A 25850-nucleotide genomic window follows, 5' to 3' on the forward strand; every position below is an offset into this window, starting at 1 on the left:
AAAGAAAGAAAGAAAGAAAGAAAGAAAGAAGAAAGGAAGGAAGGAAGGAAGGAAGGAAGAAAGAAAGATGTTTCTCCACTAAGAACTATTTCAAGCTTTACTGAAACTTTATAAGATCCCTGTGTGCATAGAGTTTTGGGGAAAAAATCAAAATGATTTTACTACTATTTTAGCATCATTTGTTATGAGAAAGTAGATAATGGAGAAATCTGAAATCTGGGGCAAGTTCTGCAGGTTACTCCTGCATCCAGTGGTCTCAGGTGCATCTTTGGTCCAGGCTGTGGGGAAGATGGGGTTGGGTGGTGGGGAAACAGTTGAAAGGAGCTCATTCCCTGGTAGCTTCCTCAATGAATGAATTATTCATGCTAAGTAGGTATAAAACTTCTTTTCCATACAGGGAGCTCCCTCAGCACTTAGTAAATTCAATGTCCTTGGACACAGCCCTAGCCCCCACCCTAGCTGCAGTCTGAAGGCACGCTGGGTCCTGTGAAAATGCAGTAGGTGAGTATTTGCGTCCAAGGGACGGGAGCTCTTATCAAGTACATCTATAGGCATCTTGCCTGGAAGTACAAGAGGTCTCTAATGGTGTCTGGATATAAATCTTATCTAAATCGGGCTTTTCCTATGGAACTTTGCTTTCCCAGTGGGCAACCAGAAGGCATTTTGGCAACTAAACAGAAGCACAGAAGCACAAGGAGGGGGGCAGTCAGGGACCGTTCCCATGGGTCTGTTCTGTCCTTCATGTAGTTGCTCCATCAGGAAATGCAAAGTCGGGGCGCAGAGACCTTTGCTTTCAAAGGGCTGCCACAGTTTTCATTCCGTAATTCTGTAAGTTTTTATGATTGATGGTGGGTGAGAAACCAACGTATGTGCTTCTGTCTGGCATAACTTTCTGTTGCATATTCAGGGCTACTTAAGGCAGGGTTCTTGCCCTCCATGCCTAGAGAGTCCCCCCCATCCCTTAAGAGGTGCGATATAAAACCTGATGGACGCTGTTGAACGGGCAGCCTCTCCGTGTATCTATGGACCTGCCGGGTTATTTTTGGAGAGCTCAGCTTACAAGGGTGCTCATCCGGGGCATACAGAACGATCTGGCACTCATCTCTCTCCCCTCTTTCTTTGAAGAACAGAGCGAGTGTGACCAGAAAGACGGTCTACACCAAACACGTTTCTCATCCTGTGCACTTAGAACACCCTCCAGCTGCTACCCAGGGCGCTCGGAACCTCTGCGTGGGATGTTCGGACCAAGTCAGAAATGCTAGTGTAAATCCAGTTTGTGTGGCTTTAGGGATGGCGCTGCGACCCCCGTGGGGCTCTGAGCCAAGGCACAGAAGCATCCTGCGGCTCATCACCGAGGGAAGGGCTAGGCCAACAAGAAGGACGTCTGAGACCCCCAAGCTTGTCGAAAGCACCCCCACAGCCCGCACGGACGTCCGGCTCCCACGGCCCTCCGTGGGAGCTCCAAGTGCGTGAGGGCTGTCGGACGGAGCCCCGTTAGAGTTGTTTTCTTTTTTCTTTTTTTTTAATTTAAGAAACAAAGCTGTAAATGAGCAAACCTGGTTGGCTGTGGCTGTTGCAGCGAAGGGTACACTTGTGGCAGATGTTGTTGCAGCGGACACAGTGGCTGGCGTAGCACCGTGCACCATGGGAACTTTCGGAGGGAAAATCATATAAGCAAACATACAGAAGAGTGTAGCAGCATGGAAACCATGGTAACGTGGGGAGGACCATCGGGCAGGGCACGTACAGCAGCGGGTAAGCCGCGTGACGAGGCATCGTCACCAGCAAATGACATGCAATCACAGTGCAAAGCGGGACGGCATTCCAGGGAGGGAAGAGGACGAGGGGAGGGAGAAAAAGGGAGGGAAAAATGAAAGAGAAAAAAGGGGAAAAAAAAGCTTGTTACCATCAAATCAGGAAAACAACACAAACAGCTTTATCTGGCTAAGTCAACTTAAGAAACTTAAAAATGAGCTCACATTTAGACATTCAAAATCTCCGTGAAAACAGAGGTGCTCACTAAGCTGTGGACTCCATTTGACTACAAGGCTATTACGTAGAACTACTCTAAAGATAACACAAATACATTACTTTTATGAGACAGATTTTTAAAAAAATACCAGAACTCCCAGTCCGATCAAAATCCACCAGAAATGACCAAAAAAGCCCCCTACGGCGTGGGGAGGAAACCACCGTGGCTGGATCGAATCGGTCCGTGTCAATTAAAGAGACAATCGCGTTTAATTGACAGGTGTTAGTGCAGGGGGGACGGTTTTGCCCACGAGCCCCACGGGTGAACTAGCAGTGGATTTTGAGGGGCTGAGAGGCGAACCCCAGTTGAAGATAATCGAGAAATGAAGCTGGCACCTACCAACACTTGTAGCGGGTGTCATGCACAAGATTGAGCCTGCCCATCATGCATTGCAACAGGAAGGTGGATTTGAAAGGGAAAAGAATTAAAACATCCCATCACACGTGTAATTAGGAAATTCATTGGAACAAAGAAGAAATAAAAAAATGTTATTATGGGAACAGTGGCATGTCACCATCAGCACAATCCAATCATACAATGGCCCAGGGAGTGATAAGGGAGGTCTGCGCTCGAGGGGAGCCTCGGGGCCAGGAGGAGGGGGGCTGGCAGGCTCTGCGCCCCCTTCCCGGGGTCCGGCACTCCCCGCGGGGGCACGGGGGAGCCAGAGCTCTCCGGTGACCGTCCAAAGGACGCACGGACAATGGATCTGGGCAGACAGTAATAAGGCACAAACTTCCTCGGCATCGAGCTTAAGCTATATCATTCACGGTGTCACCCTGCAGAGCACCACGGGTGGAATGGTGGGCTTCCCAGCGTGGGCAGCAGGAAGGGGTCCCGCCGGGCTTCCCTCCTTATCCCGGGTCCGCGGGGCCTTGCATGACAGGCACGTCACCGGGGCACGGGCTGTGCGGGGAGTGGGGTTAGTGGGGGTGCCGGGAGGGAAGGCGATCATTCTCCACCCTCGTGAAGGAAGACGTGAGGACACCATGCGGCATAAGCTGAGCAAAAGGTCAAAAACACAGGCTACGCCTCTCGGGGAGGACCCTAAAAGGAGCGGGAGTCGCACCCAGATCTGAGCCCTTCGAGAGGGCACACGGGGGCTCCGAGGCAGCTCGGACCCAGGACCCTGCCGGGCTCCCCGGGGCCATGCGGACATTTTGCTGAGTTTATGATACCTTCCGTAGTGGCTGGACTTCAATGCAAGCCTGAGGAGGACGCATGCTTGGGGGGACACAGGGGAGATGACGCAGTGAGCGGGTCACGGCTGGCCATTCTTACTCACGAATCCTCCCCAGCATATGTCAAAGAAAACAGGATGAACACCAGGCAGTCCTCTCTTGTATTTTCTTTGACACATGAGCAGGAAAAATCTAATTTGCTTTTTAAAAAACCCCTCCAGGAAGAGGCATTTTCCCATCTGCAGAATGACTTTTATTAAAACAGAGACTTTAAAGCAGCTGGGTCAAAAAAAAAAATAAAAAAGATCCAATTATGTTATTTTTCTACCTCAAAACTCGGCATCTCCCATCTTAAATATGAATTGCTAGGAGGACCTATGATCGATTTTCCTTTGAAAAGCATTTGCTGGGGGCAGCTGGGTGGCTCAGTGGATGGAGAGTCAGGCCCAAAGACAGGAGGTCCTGGGTTCAAATCTGGCCTCAGACACTTCCTAGCTGTGTGACCCTGGGCAAGTCACTTAACCCCTCTTGCCTAGACCTTACCTCTCTTCTGCCTTAGAATCAATATTGATTCTAAGACAGAAGGAAAGAGTGTGTGTGTATATATATATATATATATATATATATATATATATATATAAATAAATAAAATCAGTGGAAATATCAAACGAGTGTGGCTACAGTGAGGAGAGCAGCAATTAGGCTGTGGTCTCAACGAAGGGAGAAGCAAGAAAGCTTCTCTCGATGTCCTCATTGGTGTCCCATGATGGTTTGGAAGTCAGAAGGCATTTTCCCCACAGAAACCATTTTGTCAAGGTGTTACATCCTTAAATGACCTCACAAAAATACTTTAACTCCTATTTCAACTGAATAGCAATAGTAGAAATAATAGTTGTCAGTACAACTTAAGATAGTATAGAAATCGGTTACTATTGACTGTTATTACTGCCATAATCTCGTTGGTATAATGCTTGATGGTTACACAATCATTTTCTCATATATGGGCCAATACATTGGTCTGTGCAAGGATTATCAGACTCATTTTACAAAGGTAAAGCAGCCCTGGTTGAGAAAGAGCCCCCACCGCTGGCCTGAGGTCGTACGCCTTGGGAGGGGTCTCGCCCTGTCTGGGAACCCCACTTTCTGCCTCCCCAGCCAAGGCTCGCTCTGCTGCCTCGAGCAACTCACAGCCCTGCCAACGCGTTAGAAGCCTGGCAGGCAAAGTGCCTGATGAGGAACAATATTCCGTTTGTAATCTGAAGTCCTGGGTTCCAATTTCTGCCTCACTCCTGACTCCCTTTGACCATAGAGAACCCAGTTCGTCTCTCTGGTCCTCAGTTTCCATACTGGAAAAAAAAAGAGCCATTTGGGACAGCAGCTCGAAGGGTCCTTCCAGTTTGAAATGGATCGTCCTCTCAGATTAGAAATCTATGAATCTGGGGGCAGCTGAGTGGCTCTGGATGGAGAACCAGGTCCAGAGATGGGAGGTCCTGGGTTCAAATCTGCCCTCAGACACTTCCCAGCGGTGTGACCCTGGGCAAGTCACTTGACCCCCATTGCCTATTCTTACCACTCTTCTGCCTTGGAGCCAATACACAGTATTGACTTCAAGACGGAAGGTAAGAGTTTAAAAAAGAAAAGAAAAGAAAAGAAATCTATGAATCCTAAGTTTCAAAGGGTTTTTGTGAGAAAATGCATTCTGAGTTCTATTTCTGAGTTTCTCCCTGCGTCCCCAGCTTCCTCTGCTCCTTCCTCTTCTGTAGGATGGGCACGTGGTCAAGCAGACCATCTGTGACAAGGGAGGCGGGGTAGGGAAGGAGCTGCGTCCAGACCCTCACCGGCCGCTCGTCACAGGGGCCAGGTGGACATAAGGAAAGCCAGAAGGGCCGGCCGTGTATCCCAAGGCAGAATAAGGTTCTACTAGAAGCTACACCTTACAGGGTCCGGGGGGGAGGGGTCGCGTCTCCTTATTCACCTTTGCAACACTCCAGAAACAGATACAGAAGTGATTGATTCTGGTCCTAATGTTGCAGAAGCGAATGCAACACCAAACCACAGGCCACATTTGAGGGTGTTTTAGAGGAGAACGGGAATTTAATTGTAATTAAGTTTTAATTACTCTGACAGAGGTGGGGGAGAGGAAATAGACATAGAGACCCCTTTTAGGGGGCAATTCCTGCTAACAGCCTTTTAAAGATGGTGGAATTTTAGATGTTTTTAATTATTCTATGCCCATTTCCACATTATAATTTGCCTACTGTATTGTATCATTCCATGCATAATTAGGCTTGCATGAGGAAAAAGTCAGCTTGGCAATCTCTTTCTAACATAGAACTGTAAAGCTTTTCATTTCAAATTTTCTTCTGGTTTGTCGTCGCCCCATGAAGATTACAATAAATGGCGACCCTTTGGGGAGGGATCGGGAGCAGATGAACACAAGGCAGCAGGGAGAATACTTGCTTGCAGCCATAATTCACCCAGAGGAAAACCTAGCGTTGGAAGACCCACTAACCAATGAAATAATCCCTTTGCTTCCAGTGGGTTGGTTGGTTAAAAAGAAGGGATAAAGTGCCTATTTCCTGCTTAGACTCCAACCTAAGGCAAAATTGCCATTTGACACACATTTTCCCTTCATTTAAGTAGCCAAATTGGGAATGTAGGAGAGAATGTCTATTTTAAAACCAATTTTTTGGTTCTGATTTTGACAAGGACTGGACCTATCACTCAACTAATACGGCAGCCTCTCAGCTAAGGAAACTTCTGGTACTGATGCAGGCTGGCACCTTTTCTACGACTTCGACTCAGAGGGTTGTTTGCCCAGAGAACAGTTGGGACCTTTCCAGGGTGACCCAGAAATCCACTGCACTCAACTGCCTCTCTGATTTTTAGAAACGATAGCCTACTTGTATATTGGCGAGGAAAGAGGAAAATAATTTGTAGGATTGAAATTTTCAAATTGGAGGCATCTAGATGGTGGATTTATTTAGGGGCAACTTGGTAGCCCAGAAGGTAGAGCGTCGAGCCTGGAATCAGGACGCACACGTAACATGTATATACAGATACAAATAACGTGTTTTGTGTGTATGTACATGTATGTCTATGGAGATATCCATATAGCCACACAGATATATGTATATGCATGTCGATATGTTTGTGTGTAATGTATATCTAGATAGGAAATCCCAAAAGTCTTAGGGTAGTTTTAACTTTAAAAACCTTAAAACTGCCCTAAGATTTGGGGGATGCCCTATTTTATATATTTCTAATGAAAAGGGCCAAAAACAGGAACAAGAAAGAAACTGTACGTTTCACAGGCGAAGGTGCCGAAGCCCGTGATTTCAGAGGTGGCTCACAGATCACGATCCCTCCGCGTCTCGGGGTCAATTGTTTGTGTTTCTGTAGCCAAAAAAACATCATCGTCCGTTGACTGACGTTCTAGAGATCTAGAGGCGAAGGCTGGCGCTGGGCCCAGACTCACGCCCTTTGGAACATGTATGGACCTAGCAGAGCTTGCGTCCCACCGCCCTGGCCTTGGCGTGCCCAGGGCCACCTCACCACAACTGGGCAATAAAGGAAAACTGAAGGGGGACAAATGGGAATGCCAACGGGGCAATCTGGGCTTAACCGAGTTTCTCAGGGCAAGAATCGTAAAGGTGACCACTAGTATCTTTGTAATAGTGGACACAGGAAGGATACTGACAGTAAATGGACAGTTGAATCCTCTTTCAGAATGAAGTTTCAGATGTACTCAAATATCGAGTCCTTTCCTGACCTGCAGTTCTATCTCTGGTGCTCTCCTGCCCAATTTTAGAACTGGAGAACTTGAATTGCTCTAGAGGATTGAAATAAACCATCGATATTAATTTCCATGTGGCAAGTAGGATGTAAGCCATTAAAAGTGTTACTTCTCAAATTTAATTAAGAATAAAACATCCTAAGTGATCAAAATCCATGACAGGAAACATTTTATTAAACCTAGAATTCAGTTGTCAGTGCCCCAACCTATTTTTATATCTGTTATGGCTAAAGATCATACACTTGCTGATTTTATTTTAATTTTTTATTTTTAATTTCCTTTACCAAAATGCAGGTGTAAGTGTCTGGTCATGAGAGTTTCTGATGTGAAATGCATACATGGTAAGAGGAAATTAAAACACAATTTTAATTTACTTATAGCTATTCCCTATTTAAACCAATAGCCTAGAGGACATGGAAACAATTAGAATCCTCATTCATGAGTATCACAATTAATCTGTAATTTTGAAACTTGGTAGTGTGTGTGTGTGTGTGTGTGTGTGTGTGTGTGTTTGCTCAGATATACAGACATGTATACACACTAGTCTATATCTACATCTATCTATTTTTTAAATTGGATCTTTGATTTCATTAGGATAGAGCAGTGGTTCCCAAACTTTTTTGGCCTGCCACCCCCTTTCCTGAAAAAATATGACTTAGCCCCCTGGAAATTAATTTTTTAAAAATTTTAATAGCAATTAATAGGAAAGATAAATGCACCTGTGGCCATCACTGCTCCCCCTGGATCGCTGCAGCACCCACCAGGGGGCGGTGGTGCCCACTTTGGGAATCACTGGTATAGAGAATTTCACAGGAGGAAATTTCCTCCATCAGTGAAGATGGGCACTTGTTCTAGCTACACAATGTTGCCTGGAGGCACTGAGAGGGTAGGTGATTTTGCCATGGATACACAGCCAGTATGTGCCAGTCAGCTCTTTGACTCAATTTTTCCACACTCAAGATAAGCCCCCAGCTACTAAATCTTTAATTTGGCTATAATAAACCCATGTTTATTTTAAGTCCCAACATCACAAATGGCATGTTTGGGGAATAAATTAATAAATATCTCTGAAAAAAATCGAGGGGAGTTATGGTGGGAAAATGAATTAATTTTCAAAAGTTCATTCATAGTTTCAACTATTTTAATGGGAAAAAATGAAATCCTGTTTGAGTTCTAATATCTGAAAGAAAATAATCTCAACAGACAGTTTACATCTGTAGGTAAGTCTGAAATGGCCTGGGTTCCCAGCTTTATATATTCACTGAGGGCAAATAGAGAAAAAAAAGGGTAAAAACTCCTGGGTTACTTAGGAAGTGTAGTAAGTCACACATCTAAGGCAATAAGCTGATTGAATCAGTGGGCAATCTCTTTGCAGACTCACGGACAGCTAGTGCCATTTCTCTCTTCAACCTTTCTCTACCTCTCTTTCAAGAGAGAGAAAGGAAAACAGGAAAATCAATCTTTTGACAAGGGGCTACTTCATATATTCCTAATGAACAATTATGAAATCAGTATGGGTCTTGGAAAGTAAGAAAGTATAATTTTTTTCCCCTTAAAAAGCCATTTGGACAGTGAGGAGAGAGGAAAAGGAGATTAGAGTTAAACTTAAATTTCATTTTTAAAAAGACCCTAAACTCATTTCATAAAGTCCATAAGGCATGAAGAAAAAGACTAAATTCCCCAGAAAGCATCTCATGAAAAATCACCATCAGAAGCCAAGTCCCTGCTCTCTTCCTGACCCATCATGACAAAGCAGGACTTTCCCATTTGGTTTTGTCTAGTTCGGACAAGGTGGATGTGAAGCTTCTCCGTGCCTAGTCTGAGCAGCTGAGCTACAGCAAGGTCGGGGGGCTCCTTACCTGGTGGGAGAAAGGCTGTATGCTGCTGTAACTGCATGTTGGCCAGAGCCTGCTGGTATTGGAAAATACCAGTATTAAAGACCGCCGTGGCACCGTTGGTTTTTTCAAGAGCAGGCCTCTTTGGTAATGGGGGAAGAACAGCTTGAGGGATTCCCTGTGTGGTGAATGAGTATAAAAAACAAAGACCAGTAAAAAAAAGAAAAGAAAAAAGAAAAAAATCAGTCAAGGCTCCAATCGTTAGCGAGCACCATCTTTTTTTTACCATGAGCAAGCAAGCAGCAGAGCGGACTTAACTAACCAAAAAAAAAAAAAAAAAAAAAAAAAAAAAAAAGCAAGATAAAAGCTTTAAAGGAAGCATTACTTTATTTAGTCTAAGAAAAAAATAAACACACGCTAGTAAAAGAAAACATGTTGGAGCCGTATGTTATTATGAACTAAAGTGCTTCGAGTTATACGATGCTTCAGGCTTACGGTAGGAAGCCATTATTTTGGAAAAAAAAAATAAAAGAGGGGCCGAACTGCCAGCTCCAGGAGGATCCACAAACCCAAGCGAGGTTAATCGGGGTCTTTCTGATGGGGAGCCCGCGCCCGGCCAGCTCCAGGCTGCCACACGCCCCCTCTGCCCCGCCCCCCGCCGCGCTACCTCCGCATGCACGCTGTTCCGGGGCATGCTGGTCCCTTACCCCTGCGCCCCCTAGTGGCCGCTGCCTACGCGCCTCCCTAAAGCCATGCCAACCAGACCGCTGATCCATCCAGAGGGGGAGAAGGAGCGCGCGTGCGCGCCGCGTCCCGGCTTTCTCCCCAGAGCGTCTTACAATGCGCTTAAACTGAATGTGGGCCAATGGGCTTTACGAATCTTTGGTTGGTTGGTAGACCGACATGGATTTACTTTGCACTTTTCCCCCACTAATCATTTCGGGAAACCACACTCAGTTTTCCATTGTATTTTAAAACTTTACAACAGAAAAAAAAAAAAAAGGAATATTTATTTTTTTTAAATAATTAAAAAAAACCTCGTATCTACAATAAAGCTACATGCCAAGCTAAAAGGTGAAAGGTCATAGTACCAGGTCAAAGGTTGCCTCGAGGGGTCGCTTCAGTGATTTGACAGCCGACTGAGTCTTAATTAGCAGGCAGCGAGCACATGATGGCAATGGGCCAGTGGGGTTCAAGCGCATTAACATAAACAGCAAGCAGAGGTGCATCATGGGGGCAGCAGTGCATTTTTGGGTAGGTGAGAAAAAAACAAATAAAAAAACAAATCATCGGAATGCCATATACAACGAATAACAAGACTAAGCATGCACAATAAAGGCACTACTAAGTTGTTATTGTGAGGATACAACCTCTATGTAGTTAATTACAAACAAGATATTCTAACAGAGAGAAGAGTGGAAGGAAGAGATAGGAAGAGAGTCTAACTTTCGATTTTCTTTTCTCTCAAATATCCATCCAGAAACACAGAAAAAAGAACTCTCTCATACTTTACAAGGCTATGAATATCACACAACAATGTTTAATATAAATAATTTAATGTCAAATTAGGTATTCACATTTTTAAAAAAGACAATATTAACAATAGCTAAGCAAGGAACAGAGAATGAACCTATTAAAATTAGCTATTAGATCACATTATCATGTACCTTAAGAAAACATTTTCTTTTCATCATTAAACCTGAACGCTTCCTTCAGAAGTACTGTAGTCCTTCTACTCTATAGAATGGTACATTTAAGCTTCTTCAGGTGTACAGCTATTCTTAGGTCATAATGTTATTCAAGACAATCAAAAAAGTTAGTTAATTTTTTTTGTAAACATCCTAGTGAAAGACTATTTTCTTAATTCTTTTCTCCTAAAGCGTTCCAGACTGCATTATTGTTAAAAAGCAGGATTTAGGAAGGAAAAAAACCCTGGTGTGTACACAAAGCACATACACCAAGAGGAAAAGAATGACCAATTAGAATGAGTGCAGGAATGGTGGTGATATGGTTAAATTTTGAAATAAACATGCCGCTTTTTACACTTCACAACTTGGAGGAACAGAGCTGTAACTAGGAAGGTTTTTGCCTCTGGGAAGTACCAAGAACCAAGGGTCAATATAATGGGTCCTTGCCCTCAGTTAAAGCAGGAGGAAGAGAAGGATAGGATGAAGAAGGAATTTCCTTCAAGTCAACTTTTGGTAACTTTCTCTTTTGGCTGATTATCCTAGTTTAGTAGGTGGTAAACTATTATTTCTGTTGTTCTGAAACACAACAAATGGTACCCAAGACCTCACAATTCAGCATCCTACGGCAAACCCCTGATGATTACGTCCTAGTTACAGCTCCGATTCAGAACAGGAGAGATTAAGTTAAATCAAGAATTTTTTTTTTTAAATCAATCTGAAACCATTTAAAAGCTTCTCTGATACACTGTCACAAGAGACCATTGCAACGGGAACAAATTTTAATCTTCGGCAAAACATTTTTTTAAAAGATAACAAAAAAACAAAAATTAATTAACTAGTAGCTTATTGTATTTATTCTTTCAAATTTTCTTTGAAAAGAGAAGCTGCTTCCCTGACTTACCATAGCAGCTGCAGTAGCTGCTGCCTGGGCAGCCGCAGCCTGGTTGACCTGGTATTGGGCAGCCTTGATCTTGGCTTGTAGATGGGCAGGAGGGTGGAAATATTTGCACTTTTCCCGAGAGCATCTCCCTTTAATGTAATCCATGCACACAGTGACAGTGTTGTCATTGGTATCAATCATGGCACTGTCAGCAGGATGAGCAAATCGGCAGTCATTTTCTCCTCGGTTACAATTGCCCCGTTGATATTCTCGACATACCTGCGGGGTAGCAAAGGGAAAGGCGATCAGGAAAACCCGGCCAAGCAGAATCTTTCTCAGCTTGGGATTTAAATAAAAAAATAAACAAAACCATAAAGATCCATAGTCTGAATACTGTAGCATTTAATAGGAAGGCAATACCTGAGTAATAGGCAAGTATAAGCTTTAGAAGTAAAAATGTATAACTGAATTGCTACTTAGTCCTACAACTAGTATCCATATCCGAAAGGCATCCTTTAGAAAGAGAAATAAAAGTATTATGTTAATCATAGTAAATAATCCCATCTATGCAATGTACCTCCTTTCAAAGAGATCTGAAGGGATTTATTAAGCAAATTTGGCAAGAGAAAATGCCAGGGATGAGTCAAACAATTAGCATCTGTTAAATGCACATTACTGAGCATTGAGCTAATCTTGAGAACACAGAGAAAGGCAAAAGACATTCTCTCTCCAGTCAAGGAGTTTACATTCAAAGGATCCAGAAAACATATAAATAACTCATTTATATATTTATATATAAATAAATAACTCGGTACATCCAAGGAGCCTGGGGGGACCTCAGGCAGCAAGCTGGGATTAGTGATAGGCATACATCATCCAGGGAAGTGTAGAGAGAGCCATCAGCAGGGGAGGTGGACATGGGTGTGTTTTCCATCACGATGGTGGGGTGGTACCTGCTGAGTTACAGAGGGGTCGCCATCTATGTTAGTGGAAGCCAGAAGGTCCTGATGGACAAAATTATGGATCCTTGATGAAGGGGAGAGGAAATGACATGCCGAAAATGAATGATTTCTATTCCGTTGGTTCATTTTCTCTAGACTGAGATGTGGGTGAAGGTGTGATGATTAAAGTTAGTTAATGAATGATTAATGAATTTTCATGGTTTATAGACCGTATTTACCCCTGCATTCCAACTATCCCATACTATTACACCTAAACACATTGTCTTATACTCAAGGTTTCTGTGATATTCAGTTCTAAAAGAAAATATTTCAAAGTAGGTTAAAATTCCCCTTAGTGACTGGGTCACCGCCTATCACATAGACTTTTATCCCTGTGTATACCCAAAGTGCCCAATGCTTGCTGATGTGATTTGTTAAATTTCACTAAGTCTGACTTTTTCCCCATTCCACTACTTAATAATGGCTACCTGCTGCCTGTAGGATCAGATAGAAAATCCTCCGTTTGGCATTCAAGACCCTTCTGAACACGCTCCAACATGTCCATCTGCTCCTTGAACCAATGACATGAGCCTCCTTATTGCTCCATTTGCTCTCTAGCCTCTGGCATCTCCCCTCTCGATGCCCCATTCCTGGGCTCTTTTCCTTCTTTATCTCTACCTCCAGACTTCCAGCAAGTCCCAGATAAAATTCTATCTTCTGGGAGAAGGCTTTCTCCATCCCCTTTAATTCTGGTGCCTTCTTTTTGTTGGTTATCTCCGCTTGTTTGTACATAGCTGCTTGTTTGCATGTTGTCTCTCCCCCATCAGACTATCAGTTCCTCAAGAACAAGGTCTGCCTTACTTGTATTTTTATCTTGAGTCCTTAGCACAGAGCCTAGCACGTCGTAGGCACCTACTAAATGGCTACTGCCTGACTGATTGATTGACTTGGCTTGGGAAGGTGGTAATGGACTGACTTATCACCAGCACTGGAGCTCACTGAACCATTCAAATTTTCTCCACAAGAGGGCCTGCTAAAACACCAAATTGAGTTAAAATCTCTTTTCCTACTGAGCATTAGCCAAGGAAATATGTTCCCTTTTGGACTTCCTTTTCACATTCTCAACAAGTGAGGAACTAGAGTTTCTTGTTCCTATAATTAACACACAATGAAGGACTTAAAGCTTGCTATAACTTTGAAAGTCAAAGTATTTTCTGCTTTACACAGACCGAGTAATTAAATTGAAAATCTACGTTTATTTCCCACTGTGCTCTGGCCCTGCGATTATGATTAAACACTGACTGAGAAATGGGGACAAAAAAGGTACAACCCAAACTTTGGCCTTCTCTTTCATTATTAATACTAATATGGTTACTCTATTCCCTCCAATTTAAGAACTACTCATTTCTTTGGCAGCTGCTTGGAACTTGGAAGGCATTTTTTAAAACCCTTAACTTCTGTGTAATGGCTCCTAGGTGGAAGAGGGGTAAGGGTGGGCCATGGGGGTCAAGTGACTTGCCCAGGGTCACCCAGCTGGGAAGTGTCTGAGGTCAATTTGAATCCAGGACCTCCTGTCTCTAGGCCTGACTTTCAATCCATTGAGCTACGCAGCTGCCCCCCTGGAAGCATTTTCTAAGGAATAATGCCATCGAGAATGGAGAACCATAAGTTGATGCAATTCTGAGCATATAGGACCCACTAACTAAATTCTTACTGTTGGATTGACTGGAGGGAGATTTCCCAGTGCTGATGGTTAAGCCATCATCAAACTGAAGAGCTGAAGGACAGTCCTGTACCTCAGAGTACTAAGATATCTCTTCCTTGGGACAATAGAATAGTCAAGTCTTTCCCCTTTTGGAGGAAGCCCAACACCCACAAGCAGGGCAGAGGCTGACCTAGAATCCATCAAGTATTCAATCAAACAATAGGCTTTAATTGTGAAGCAAAGATTTTACTAAGGGCGGTAAGAGGCTAGGGAAGGGAATTTTAAAAAAAGATCTGCAATTAAGAGTTGTAGAAAGGAGCAGCTGGGTTGCTCAGTGGATTGAGAGCCAGGCCTAGAGACAGGAGGTCCTAGATTCAAATCTGGCCTCAGACACTTCCCAGCTGGGTGACCCTGGGCAAGTCACTTGACCCCCATTGCCCACCCTCACCACTCTTCCCCCAAGGAGCCAATACACAGAAGTTAAGGGTTTAAAAAAAAAGAATTATAGAGAAAGACTGGGGCCTCTTGTCCAGGAAACTATTAGGGATTAGCCCCTAGGGGTACTTTTCAGTCACAGCCAGTTTCCCAGGTATCCTTCTCTCTCTCCTTTTTTTTTGGGGGGGGGGGGAAGGATAAGGTTCACCTTCTTCATGTCCCACTGATGCTTTGTATCTTCCAGCAAGGACTTCTCTGCCTTCTCTAGCCCACTAAGGAAGAGAACAAACAGACCATAGCTCTAAATCTACAAAGTGCTTCCCACTGTTAAAGAGTCAATGGGATAAAGAGAGGACATAGAAAGATAGCCTCCAAAGCTTTTTCCACTCAGATCTTTTGGAAAAACAAAGTCACACAAAGGCTGTTAATAGTGAGTACTTTGTACATAAGGGATGGCAGAAAAGATCCATAGGAATTCCAAAGCTAGACTGAAGCTGGTCAGTCATTTCAGCATTGCCCAGTAGTAGAAGGGATAAAGAAGCCCAGAAATTCTGGGGTAGGAGAGCAGGATAAGGAGACGGGGGCATTGCTCATTAGGACACTTCTAGGGGAGGGAAGAGTCAAAATTGCTTGGGGAAAGGGAGGAGAGTACCATTAGCCCTACTTTAAAGCCCTTCCCCAAAAGGGGTAAGGCTAGAGGGGCAAGATCAAGGAAGCAAAGCATGGCTTGGCAATAAATGAAGCAAAATCAAGGATGAAGACTGAAAGCTAATCTGCTGAAGGAGATACAATAGAGAAGAAAGCAAAGATAACTGGAAGTTTGTATTTCAGGGAGTTAAGGGGACCATAATGGAAATGAATGACTGACCTCTATCTAACCAGCTCACAACTAAGTGAAAAGGCCTTTGCTGAAGGTGGATGATGCCCAACTTAACTTAAATAAATCTGGACTAAAGGTACTAGAGAATGAACGTTGGGACTGGGGTCAGGGAACCTGGGATCCCATGCCAGCCACGCCATTTAGTCCCTGGGAGATCTTACACAAAACACTTAACGTTCCTAGGCTTCAATTTTCTCATCTGAAAAATGAGAGGGTTGGTCTACAAGGTCTCTGAGGTTCCTTCTAGCATGGTCTCTAGAATCTTATGATCTCAAAAGAATCCACATCAAACCTATGATGGTGGCTCTCTATTCTGTTATGGGTTTTATGGACAATTTTCAAGAGGCAAATAAAACCTAGATTATAACTCTAACTTATAAATCTAGATATAACCTAGAATATAAACATGTTATCCTTTTATTAAACATCTAACACACAGCTTTCATCTGAGAAATATATGTGATCTGTTATTCATTTCGTTAGCTCTTCAGAGATGAATGGTTTGGGGCATCTCCTAATTTGCTCACAAAGGAATTGTTGGCAGGTGAATTATTGCTTTCTGGAACTGGTCCTACGCAGGCAAAGCCAGCAAATAAAGACAAACTAAACTCTGACAATCTCTCTAGAGGGATCTTTAAGTGACTTCAAAAACCTAAAATCACACTATGCATTTACATTGAACTGTCACATGATTTTAGAATTGTCATTTAGATTTTTAAATTAGAATTAGAGATAGAAGGGATCTTAGAAGTCAGGGGAACCTCCTTCATTTTTCAGAGAAGGAAATTGAAGTTTAGAGAAGTATGGGACTCTGAGAGCTTCAACATAAGAAAAACCATAAGTATAATAAGCCACGTTAAGAATATAAATTTAAAAATGATTTTATGAATAGATTCTAAAAAGGCTTTTGATAAAATCCAACACTTATTTTCATTAAAAATTCTAAATATCAGGAATAAAGAGATCATACTAGAGTGCACATACTTATCTAAATCCAATAGGAAACATATACACTGGAGAAGAAGTTGGAGCCTTTTTACTAAGATCAGGGATAAAGCAAGGATACCTATCATCAATATTACTATTTAACATAAGGTTAGGCATACTCCCCGTAGCAATCAGATAAGAATAAGAAATCTCGGGAAGAAGCAAAGACAAAGGAAAAAATTAAATTTTCACTTTTTTCAATTAATATGAAGATTGCTCAGTGAATTCTATAGAGTCAACTAAAATTAACTGAAATAATAACTGGAACGGACCATATCCTCACCTCATCCTCTAAGGATCTCTAGTTTTGTTTTCTTCAGAGCTCAAGTGACATCTCTTATAAGAAGCTTATCCTGATCTAATGAGGATTATTGCCCTAATTACTTTGCAAAGAATTTATGCTTACTTATCTGTGCATGGCATTGTTGTGTCTCCTATGACCTACCTTGGAATGAAAGCTCACTGATGGCAGACACTGTCATTTTTGTCTATGTATTCCTAGAATCTAGGATTGTAGCAATTTAATACACGATAGATGAATGGATGGATGGAAGGATTGAAAGATGGATTTAAGTACTATACCAATAACAAGTGATTTTCTAATGATTTTCAGCAGCATTCAGACATGTTTGAATGTAATTAATGCCATTCAAAAGCCCAAAATTCAAATCAATTTCAGTCCTCTTTAAGGCTTTAAGAAATTCCACGTGCCCTTTTGTCCATGTTTAAATGGAAAGTTGGATTAGTAAGCAATACTGACATTTTTTTTCTTTTATTATTTGTAAATAGCCTCAAATTCAAACCAAATTCATCCTTTTCTAAGGCTTCAAGGAAATTGACTCGCTCTTTTGATCCTCTTTTCCTCCTCCCTAAAATCCTTTACTATTATTATAATCTGCCCATCTATTTTTCTACATAGATGGGGCAGTTGGACTAGACAAGTATTTCTGAAAACAAACAAACAAACAAACATACCAACATAATTAGCCAGACTGAAGAAGTCCAGGATGGTCTTAAGGCAAGCTTGAGGAGCTAGATCTGTAGGCCATTGAGGCTAGGAAATTTGATTAAGTTTTTAAAAAACATAGAACTCAACCTTGAAGCTTTAGAAGCCCTCGCCACTGGAAGTCACCAACCATACAACAGGGGCCATGCTGTGATCGCTGGGTCAATGCTCTTGACACCATCTCTATAATTAACTTGCACAAAAGCATGAAGAATGTTTCACATGCAAAAGAAACATCCCTGACCTATTATTAGCAGATTATATTAAAAATGAAATGCATTATTTCTAGAATTTGCAAAGGAGGAGCCTTTTCAAACTTGGATGAAATAAATTCTCCCTTGTAGAAGAGGAAGGACATTTTGATCCTTGGGAATGTGGAGTGCCCAGCTTTATATTTTACCTAATTAGAAGACAGATGTTTGATGATGTAGCCAAACCACTAATGATAAAGTATGAAAAGAATGCCTATGTTGCATGCCAAGCCAAATTTACATAAACACATTATCCTGAACAGCATGTATTTGTTTTAATTAAATTGAAGCTATCTACCAACATAACTAATGGACTTACTTCACAATGTTAGAAAAAAGATGAAAGTATATAATAAGGCTATTTTGAAATATATAAATTTCCATTTTCGGGCAAAGGTTAGGTGAGTAATTCAACATTCTACAGAATCACAAAGGGAAAAAACATTTATAAAAGAGAGTGAAAAGGGCCCTTGGTCTGAAATTAGAGAACTTCTGTTCAATTTCTATATCCTCAAAATAACCGATAATTATTCTTCTCATTTTAAAGTCTCCATATTAAGGAGCAGCTAGGTGGTTGAGTATATTGAGAGCCAGGCCTAGAGATGGGAGGTCCTGGGTTCAAATCCGGTCTCAGACACTTCCCAGCTATGTGACCCTGGGCAAGTCACTTGACCCCCATGGCCCACCCTTACCACTCTTCCACCAAGGAGCCAATACACAGTATTGATTCTAAGACGGAAGGTGAGGACTTAATAAATAAGTAAATGAAAATAAATTCTCCATATTATGATAACCTGAAGCAACTAATCTCCCTTAAAGGAAACCTTGAACTGCCCCTTCCGTTGATCTCCATCTAGCAAATTGGCAAAGGTGATCAAAGACAGATTGTAGTCCAGACAGGAAGGGTTTGGGAGTTATATCCTGACCTATCAGCAGAATTGGGAATTAGTATAACCATTCTGGAAAACATTTTGTGATCTAGAGAGAAATGTCATTAAGCAATTTTTATGCTTTGAAATCTCAATCCCACTTTCTGACAAATATCCAAAGAGCTCAGAGACAGAGAAAAAAGCCCTATCCATTCATAGTAGCACTTGGGCCAATAGCAAACACCTAGAAACAAAGAGGCTGCCCATCCCTGGGTGATGTCTAGACACAGAGTGACATTTGAATGTAAGCAAACATTATTAGACCATAGGAAGTGGTGCACACGTCAGAGAAGCATAGAAAGACCTGTATAAACTGATGCAGAGTCAAATGAGGAAACCAAAGGGATCAATCAGATAAGGTTCATAAACAGACATAAAAAAAAGAAATCAGCAATGAAAGGCAGTGAAATCCTGAGTGATTGTGTTGATTCATCTTGGCCCCAGAAAATACAAGAGGAAACAATTCTTCTCTCTCAGTAGAGGTGGGGACCTATTAATTCAGCTATTGCATATGCTGTCAGGCAGTTATCTGGCAGTTAGCACAGTAGATAGAGCTCTGGATTTGAAGCCATGAAGTCTCATCTTCATCAGTTCAAGTCAGGTTTCAGACTTTTACTAGCTGTGCGACCCTGAGCAAGTCGCTTAACCCTGTTTGCCCCAGTTTCCTCATTTGTCAAATGAGCTAGAGAAGAAAATAACAAACAACTCTACTTTCTTAGCTGTGTGACCTAGGGCAAGTCACTTCACCCTGTTTGCCTCAATTTCCTTATCTTATAAAATGAGTCAAAAAAAAAAACCATGGCAAACCACTCCAGTGTCTTTGCCAAGAAAACTCTAAATAGAGTCATAGAGCCGAACATGACTTAATGACTTAATGAATGAAAAATAACAACCCTTCTAGGGCATTAGGTGGCACAGAGTTCTGGACACAGGAAGACTCATCTTCCTACATTCAAATCCAGACATAGACATTTACTAGCTGGGCAAATCACTGAACCCTGTTTGCCTCATCTGTAAAATGAGCTGGAAAAGGACATGGCAAACCACTCCAGCATCTTTGTCAAGGAAACCAAATGCCAAGTCAAACATGACTAAAAAGATGGAAGAACACAACCAAAGAATAAAATACAAGAGCAAGTTTGCTGCAGTGGTAGGAATAAAAGAAAGTGGCTTCAATAAAACTTAATGTTTTTCTTAATGAGCTATAGTGCCAATATAAAAAATATGGAATCAAACAAAAACCAGTGAGCTGTGAGTGGAAGAGAGACAATGATGAGGCTTACAACAGAGGGCAACAGACCCCAATGGGACTAAGAACACTGAGTAGTAGGGATGAGAATAGTCTTTCTTCCTTCTCATTGGTGACATGGTGAAGAAGTAGTTTCCTCTCTCATTGATTGTTCAGGGGAATGACTCCCCCAATGTGACTACCATTCCTGCTTCCTATCCTCAATAAAGATATATTTCCAAATAATTGCAAAGCTTTATCCTCCTGGATAGTGATGTTTACAAATCTCAAGCAGCTGTTATGACATGCCTGTAGGTCAAGTCATGCCCAGAGAACAGAAATCTCTCTGGCATCTCCTGAGAAAGATCTGAGTGGCATGACTAACACATAACCCAGAGACATCCAAGACCCATCTTGTTGAGTTAACTTTAAAAATCAAGTGACCCAAAAAGCCTAAGGTTCTTCCCAAATGATCTGGTGATTAACATCTTAGTGGGGCAGAAAATATGCATTAATAATACCCCAAATGATCCAGGGCACAGCCTTAAAGCTCCACCCTAGCAGCAAGATGGTACACTGCATAGAATGGAGTCAAGAATAATGTCTACCCATAAACCTAAGTCCAAAGGTATGGATGACCAGTAGGAGCTGCCTCAGAGTGGGCAGGGGAAAGACACATTCATGGAAGTGGCAATTTAAGAGGATGAGCAGGGGCAGTGAGATGGCTCACTGGATGGAGAGCTAGACCTGGTGGTGGGAGGTTACTGGACAAGTCACTTAACCCTACCTAAATGCCTATCTCTTGCCACTCTTCTGATTTCTCTCTGTCTCTGTCTCTGTCTCTGTTTCTCTCTCTCTTTCTCTCTCTCTCTGTGTCTCTCTCTCTCTGTCTCTGTCTCTCTCTCTCTCTCTCTCTCTCTCTCTCTCTCTCTCTCTTCATATATATATAAATGTAAGTGAAGGATCCACAAATATTTCAAAAAGGAAATAACCTCCTTAGCACCATAAAGGGAAAAAAATAACCCTACACATTAATGTAATATGCCATTCATCTTGCTGGAGAGGAAGCTTTGGCTAAGGTTAATTAGATGCTTTTCCCAAGGACCACCTTATCCATTTTCCTATCAACCAATCAGCTCATAATGATTAAGAACTGACTAAGGATCTAGGTTAGATGCTGATTATAGGATTATGGGTAGACCTGTGATTTCACCAGTATAGGGAAGTCCTACTGTGGGATCTTTCTCTACCAATGCAGGACAGCACCTTTCTCTTTCATAGCCTGAGAGCCTAGACAACTGAGAGATAAAGCCACCTTCCAAGGAACACACAGTTAGTGTCAAAGGTGGAACTTGAACTCAGATCTTAAATCTATGCTTTAAAGCCAGTTCTCTATCCAATATTCCAACTGCCTCTCATGTGGCTGCCAGATAGTACAAAAAGGAGGAAGATATTTGTGTACTCAAAGGGGTTAGTGTCCTTCCCTCTCATCATTGTCTGGGAAGGGACCCTATCCCAAAGTTTCAAAGCCCTGTCTATAGGATCCTTAATGAAGAAACATAGTCTCATATGTCTCATCACATGATGTAATAGTGGCTGGGAGGGGTGATATGTCCTATATAAATTTCATTCATGTTTTCTAGTCACAGATAAAGAAATGAAACAATATTGATTTCTCTTTTCACCCATCAATCACAATTTGGGGAGCAAATTTCTAACAACTGGCCAGAGACACCAATATGCCCATCAACATTCATCAGTTTTTTTATCAATCAAAATAAGTTCAAGTTCATACAAAATATGGCACTATTTCTGGGCATTTCAGTAAAGAGGAAATAATCTTTGCCCCAAAATTATTAGCAACTCTATGTCCATCTACTTGCCTCTAGGATGCTCTGTAATCTCCCAGAAACAGTGAGGACTGCTGGGTTATGCATTTACATTTATGATTGTCATTGCAGGAGTAGGAAACCCCACACACTAGGGATATCAGAAAAAAAAAGAAAGATAAGAAGAACCCTGGTTAACATACAATTGCCCTGGAAATTGGTCTTATTACCAATATTGGATATTCAGAAGTCAACCATATAATTCATTCTACATATGTTTGCTCCTACAAGGTATCATGATAGTACAAGGTTTCATGATAAGTTCTGTAAAGATCAGAAAAAGGAATATAATGTGGTCTTAGATCTCAAAGAACTTATGGTCTATTGAGGGAAATGGGAGACAATATGGTGGAATATAAATAACATTGAGCTTTGGAGAATGGGTTCGAATGCCACCTCTCCTTACTAGTGTCTTTGTTATTTCAGGAAACTCACTTCCCTTCATTAGGGTTCGTTTTCCTCATTAGACTTGATGGTCTATGAAGTTTTATAGCTCTAGAGCTGTGATCCCCTGACTAATGAAAGTTAAACATGTATATAAATACTCTCAAGAATAAATTCTAATAGCATTTACCCAATGAATAATGATACAGAAAAGGGATTGCTTTCTACAGAGCCATTGTATTCATCAATCAGTGATCCATGATATTGAGAACCCATTGACCAACTCAAAATTAAAAAAAAACACCAACAACAAAAACTTCCCTTCATTCTTAAAATCAATATTGTGTATTGGTTCCAAGGAAGAAAAGCAGAGGTAATGCTGGTTAAGGGACTTACTCAGGTTCCCATAGCTAGGAAGTGTCTGAGGCCAGATTTGAACCTAGAACCTCCCATCTCTAGGTCTAGCTCTCAATCCACTGAGCCTTAAACTGAGATTTTTAAAAACCACACAAAGATGGTAGCAAAAGGCAAGGAATGAAAGATAATACAGAATGATGACTGAATTTTTAAAGATTGATCTTCATCACATCAGTGACTTCATCACTGTGATGTGAATGTGATACTTCCTTCAACAAGTTCACTGAAGCCATTCCTCATCTCTTCATTCTATGCTATTCTTCTCTATGTCTTTCTAGAAGACCTTTTGAAAAGGGCTCATCCATTATCTGAAGGGTATTCCAAGCATATTGGAATTGAATCTTCTTCTGGAAGATCCAGACCAAATTCCCCCCTTCCCTATAAATACTCTAACTAAAAACCATTGGAAAGGCCTTGGGATCTTGTTAAGCCTGACATGGCTACCAACAGGATGGCAACATAGCCTCTAAAGCTGCTTTGGTTCCCATCTGCTTCTCCTGGAGGCTGCCAGATGAGTCAGTGGTTCCTGCTCAAAGATGGAGAGATCATATTCAGCTCCTTGTTCCATTGATTCTTTTAAAACAGTGATTCCCAAAGTGGGTGCCACCGCCCCCTGGTGGGTGCTGCAGTGATCCAGAAGGGCAGTGATGACCACAGGTGCATTTTGGGATGGTGAATAACTGTAAGGGGGTGGTGATAGTATGTGACAGGGGGTGCCAAGTAATATTTTTTTCTGGAAAGGGGACAGTAGGTCAAAAAAGTTTGGGAACCACTGTTTTAAAACTAGGATACTGGAAAGAATGAACTTTTGTCAGAGAAAGGAGTGGCTTTCCAAAGCCCTACTCCAATCTGCACATTTCTGAAAACAAAATTTTTATCAGACAGAATTTATCCCTGAGTTAAGGTCTTGAGTGTTAGCCTTCAGTAGACTTCTAAATATCTGAACTTAATTCTTGGTTATGTGATATTTAATTAAGTAGAAGGCAAGAAAAAGCCTTCTATAGAACCATACTTGGACTGAGCATGGTCAGTATTGAACACACTTATAGTTCCCTTGACTTACCAGTGGTTATATCCCATTATATCCTATCTCTTTTCTTACCTCTCCATGAGTAGCTATGATCGTTTTATGTTTAAGGAGTAATCTATAAATGTAAATGACGGAAGTCAAATAGTCTAACCCTGAATTATTCAGAAAAATGACAAAGTTTTCTTACATCTGTACATTGTCTATTGATATTCAAACACTCAGCCAAATGAAACGAATTCTCCAAGCTCGCTACAAATTGCTCTTCTATCCAGCATAGTTGATATTTTATATAACATTCCTTGTAACATTTTCATTCTAAAACACACAGTGTTCTGAAACAACACTATGGATTCAATTCAACTTTGATTAAGCACCTATTATAGGAAGCAACTGTGTATTCCAAAAGTGGATTAAAATGGTGATCCATTTATGGGCCATTTGCTGTCAGAGTTTAAATTCCTCAAGGGAGGGAGGTGTCATCAAAAATGAAAAATAAGCAGTTATCATGATGATGACAAAATGCCCATTTAACCAGTGGAAGCATCATGGACAGTATTCCATAGGAATGTAAATAAAGCCCAGAACACATTGGATCTAAAATGCTTAGAATGTAAATATCATACAAAAAGAATGTTAACAAAAAATTGTAAATCCTCATGATTGTGGGATATTTTACACATGGTCCCAAGGTAAACTAATACTCTCAGGGAGCTGGCTGACCCATTTTGCAATATAAATAGTCTGGGAGTATCTCACAGCAGTGGTTTTATAAGCATCAACATTTCCCTTTTAAAAGGTATGACTACAAAACAATATGGTACTGGCTAAGAGACAGAAGAGTGGATCAGTGAAATAGACTTGGGATAAATCACCTCAGTGTACAACACATTCAAAGAGCCCAGCTTTTGGGACAAAACCCCACTATTTGACAAAAACTGCTGGGAAAATTGGAAAACAGTATGGAAGAGATTAGGTTTAGATAAACATCTCAAACCCTACACTAAGATAAATTCAGAATGGGTGAATGACTTATATATAAAGAAGGAAACTATAAGTAAATTAGGTGAACATATAATAGCATACCTGTCAGATCTATGGGAAAGGAAAGATTTTAAGACCAAGTAAGAGATAGAGAATATTATAAAATGTTAAATGAATAATTTTGATTACATTAAATTAAAAAGGTTTTGTACAAACAAAGCCAATGCAACCAAATTTAGAAGGGAAGCAACAAATTTGGGGAAAAAATCTTTATAACAAAAACCTCTGACAAAGGTGTAATTATTAAATCAATTATACAAAAAAAATCAAGCCATTCCCCAACTGATAACTGGGCAAGGTAAATGAATAGGCAATTTTCAGATAAAAAAATCAAAATTATCAATAAGCACATGAAAAAGTGTTCTAAATCTCTTATAATTAGAGAAATGCATATCAAAACAACTCTGAGGTATGACTTCACATCTAGCAGATTGGTTAATATGACAGCAAAGGAAAGTAATAAATGTTTGAGGGGATGTGGCAAAATAGGGACACTAATCCATTGCTGCTGGGGATGTGAATTCATCCAACCGTTCTAGAAGGCAATTTGGAACTATGCCTAAAGGGTGCTAAAAGACTGCCTGCCTTTTGATCCAGCCATACCACTGCTGGGTTTATACACCAAAGAGATAACAAGGAAAAAGACTTGTACAAAAATATTTATAGCTGTGCTCCTTGTGGTAGCAAAAAATTAGAAAATGAGGGGATGCCTTTCGATTGGGGAATGGCTAAACAAACTGTGGTATCTGATGGGGATGGAATACTATTGTGCTGAAAGGAATAATGAACTGGAGGAATTCCATGTGAACTGGGAGGACCTCCAGGAACTGATGCAGAGTGAAAGGAGCAGAACCAGGAGAACCTGATACACAGAGACTGATACACTGTGGCACAATCGAATTTAATGGACTTTTGTATTAGCAGCAATGGACAATCTAGAGGAACTTGTGAGAAAGAACACTATTCATATCCAGAGAAAGAACTGTGGGAGTAGAAACACAGAAAAAAAGCAACTGCTTGAACACATGGGTTGATGGGGATATGACTGGGGACGTAGACTCTAAGGCAGGGGTCGGCAACCTTTTTGGCTGTGAGAGCCATAAACACCACATTTTTAAAAATGTAATTTCATGAGAGCCGTACAGTGCTTACAGTGCCACTCCTGTAACAGCGCCTGAAAAAAAATGGACTTTATGGCTCCTGCAGAAAGAGCCAGATCCGGCCCTCAAAAGAGCCAGATATGGCTCGAGAGCCATATGTTGCCGACCCCTGTTCTAAGCGATCACCCTAGTGCAAATATTAATAATATGGAAATAGG

General features: G+C 41.4%; 2 protein-coding genes across 5 annotated transcripts in view; one reads left to right on the forward strand and one right to left on the reverse strand.

Annotated features, from left to right (window-relative positions):
• Positions 1–777: 777 nt before the first annotated feature.
• On the reverse strand, positions 778–11734 carry LOC123240214 (muscleblind-like protein 1). 4 transcript variants are annotated; one of them, XM_044667636.1, is made up of 5 exons: positions 11431–11734; positions 9933–9986; positions 8866–9019; positions 2372–2407; positions 778–1651 (listed from the first exon to the last, which is right to left on the reverse strand). In XM_044667636.1, the coding sequence occupies exons 1-5, from the start codon at positions 11608–11610 to the stop codon at positions 1173–1175; spliced, it is 903 nt and encodes a 300-aa protein (XP_044523571.1). In that variant the 5' UTR covers positions 11611–11734; the 3' UTR covers positions 778–1172. The 4 variants fall into 4 exon arrangements, with proteins under 4 accessions (XP_044523571.1, XP_044523573.1, XP_044523572.1 ...); XM_044667638.1 differs by lacking the exon at positions 9933–9986; XM_044667637.1 differs by lacking the exon at positions 2372–2407.
• A 12435-nt stretch (positions 11735–24169) lies between these two features.
• NCBP3 (nuclear cap binding subunit 3) overlaps positions 24170–25850 on the forward strand; it is a 5173-nt gene continuing 3492 nt past the window's right edge. Inside the window, exon 1 of the mRNA XM_044669478.1 lies at positions 24170–24180. Within this exon, the coding sequence (XP_044525413.1) occupies positions 24170–24180 (11 nt within the window). The remainder of the gene's footprint in view (positions 24181–25850) is intronic.

The sequence above is a fragment of the Gracilinanus agilis genome, chromosome 3 (genome assembly GCF_016433145.1).
Source record: "Gracilinanus agilis isolate LMUSP501 chromosome 3, AgileGrace, whole genome shotgun sequence".
NCBI classification, from domain to species: Eukaryota; Metazoa; Chordata; class Mammalia; order Didelphimorphia; family Didelphidae; genus Gracilinanus; species Gracilinanus agilis.

Excerpts from the sequence above, each read along its gene's own strand:
- LOC123240214 (XM_044667636.1), bottom strand. The coding sequence starts at position 11,610 with ATGATTGATACCAATGACAACACTGTCACTGTGTGCATGGATTACATT. Across the intron at positions 9,020-9,932 it reads TCGAGGCAACCTTTGACCTG|GGAATCCCTCAAGCTGTTCT; the intron begins GTACTATGACCT and ends TTCACCACACAG. Across the intron at positions 1,652-2,371 it reads GACACCCGCTACAAGTGTTG|TTCCCATGGTGCACGGTGCT; the intron begins GTAGGTGCCAGC and ends TCCCTCCGAAAG.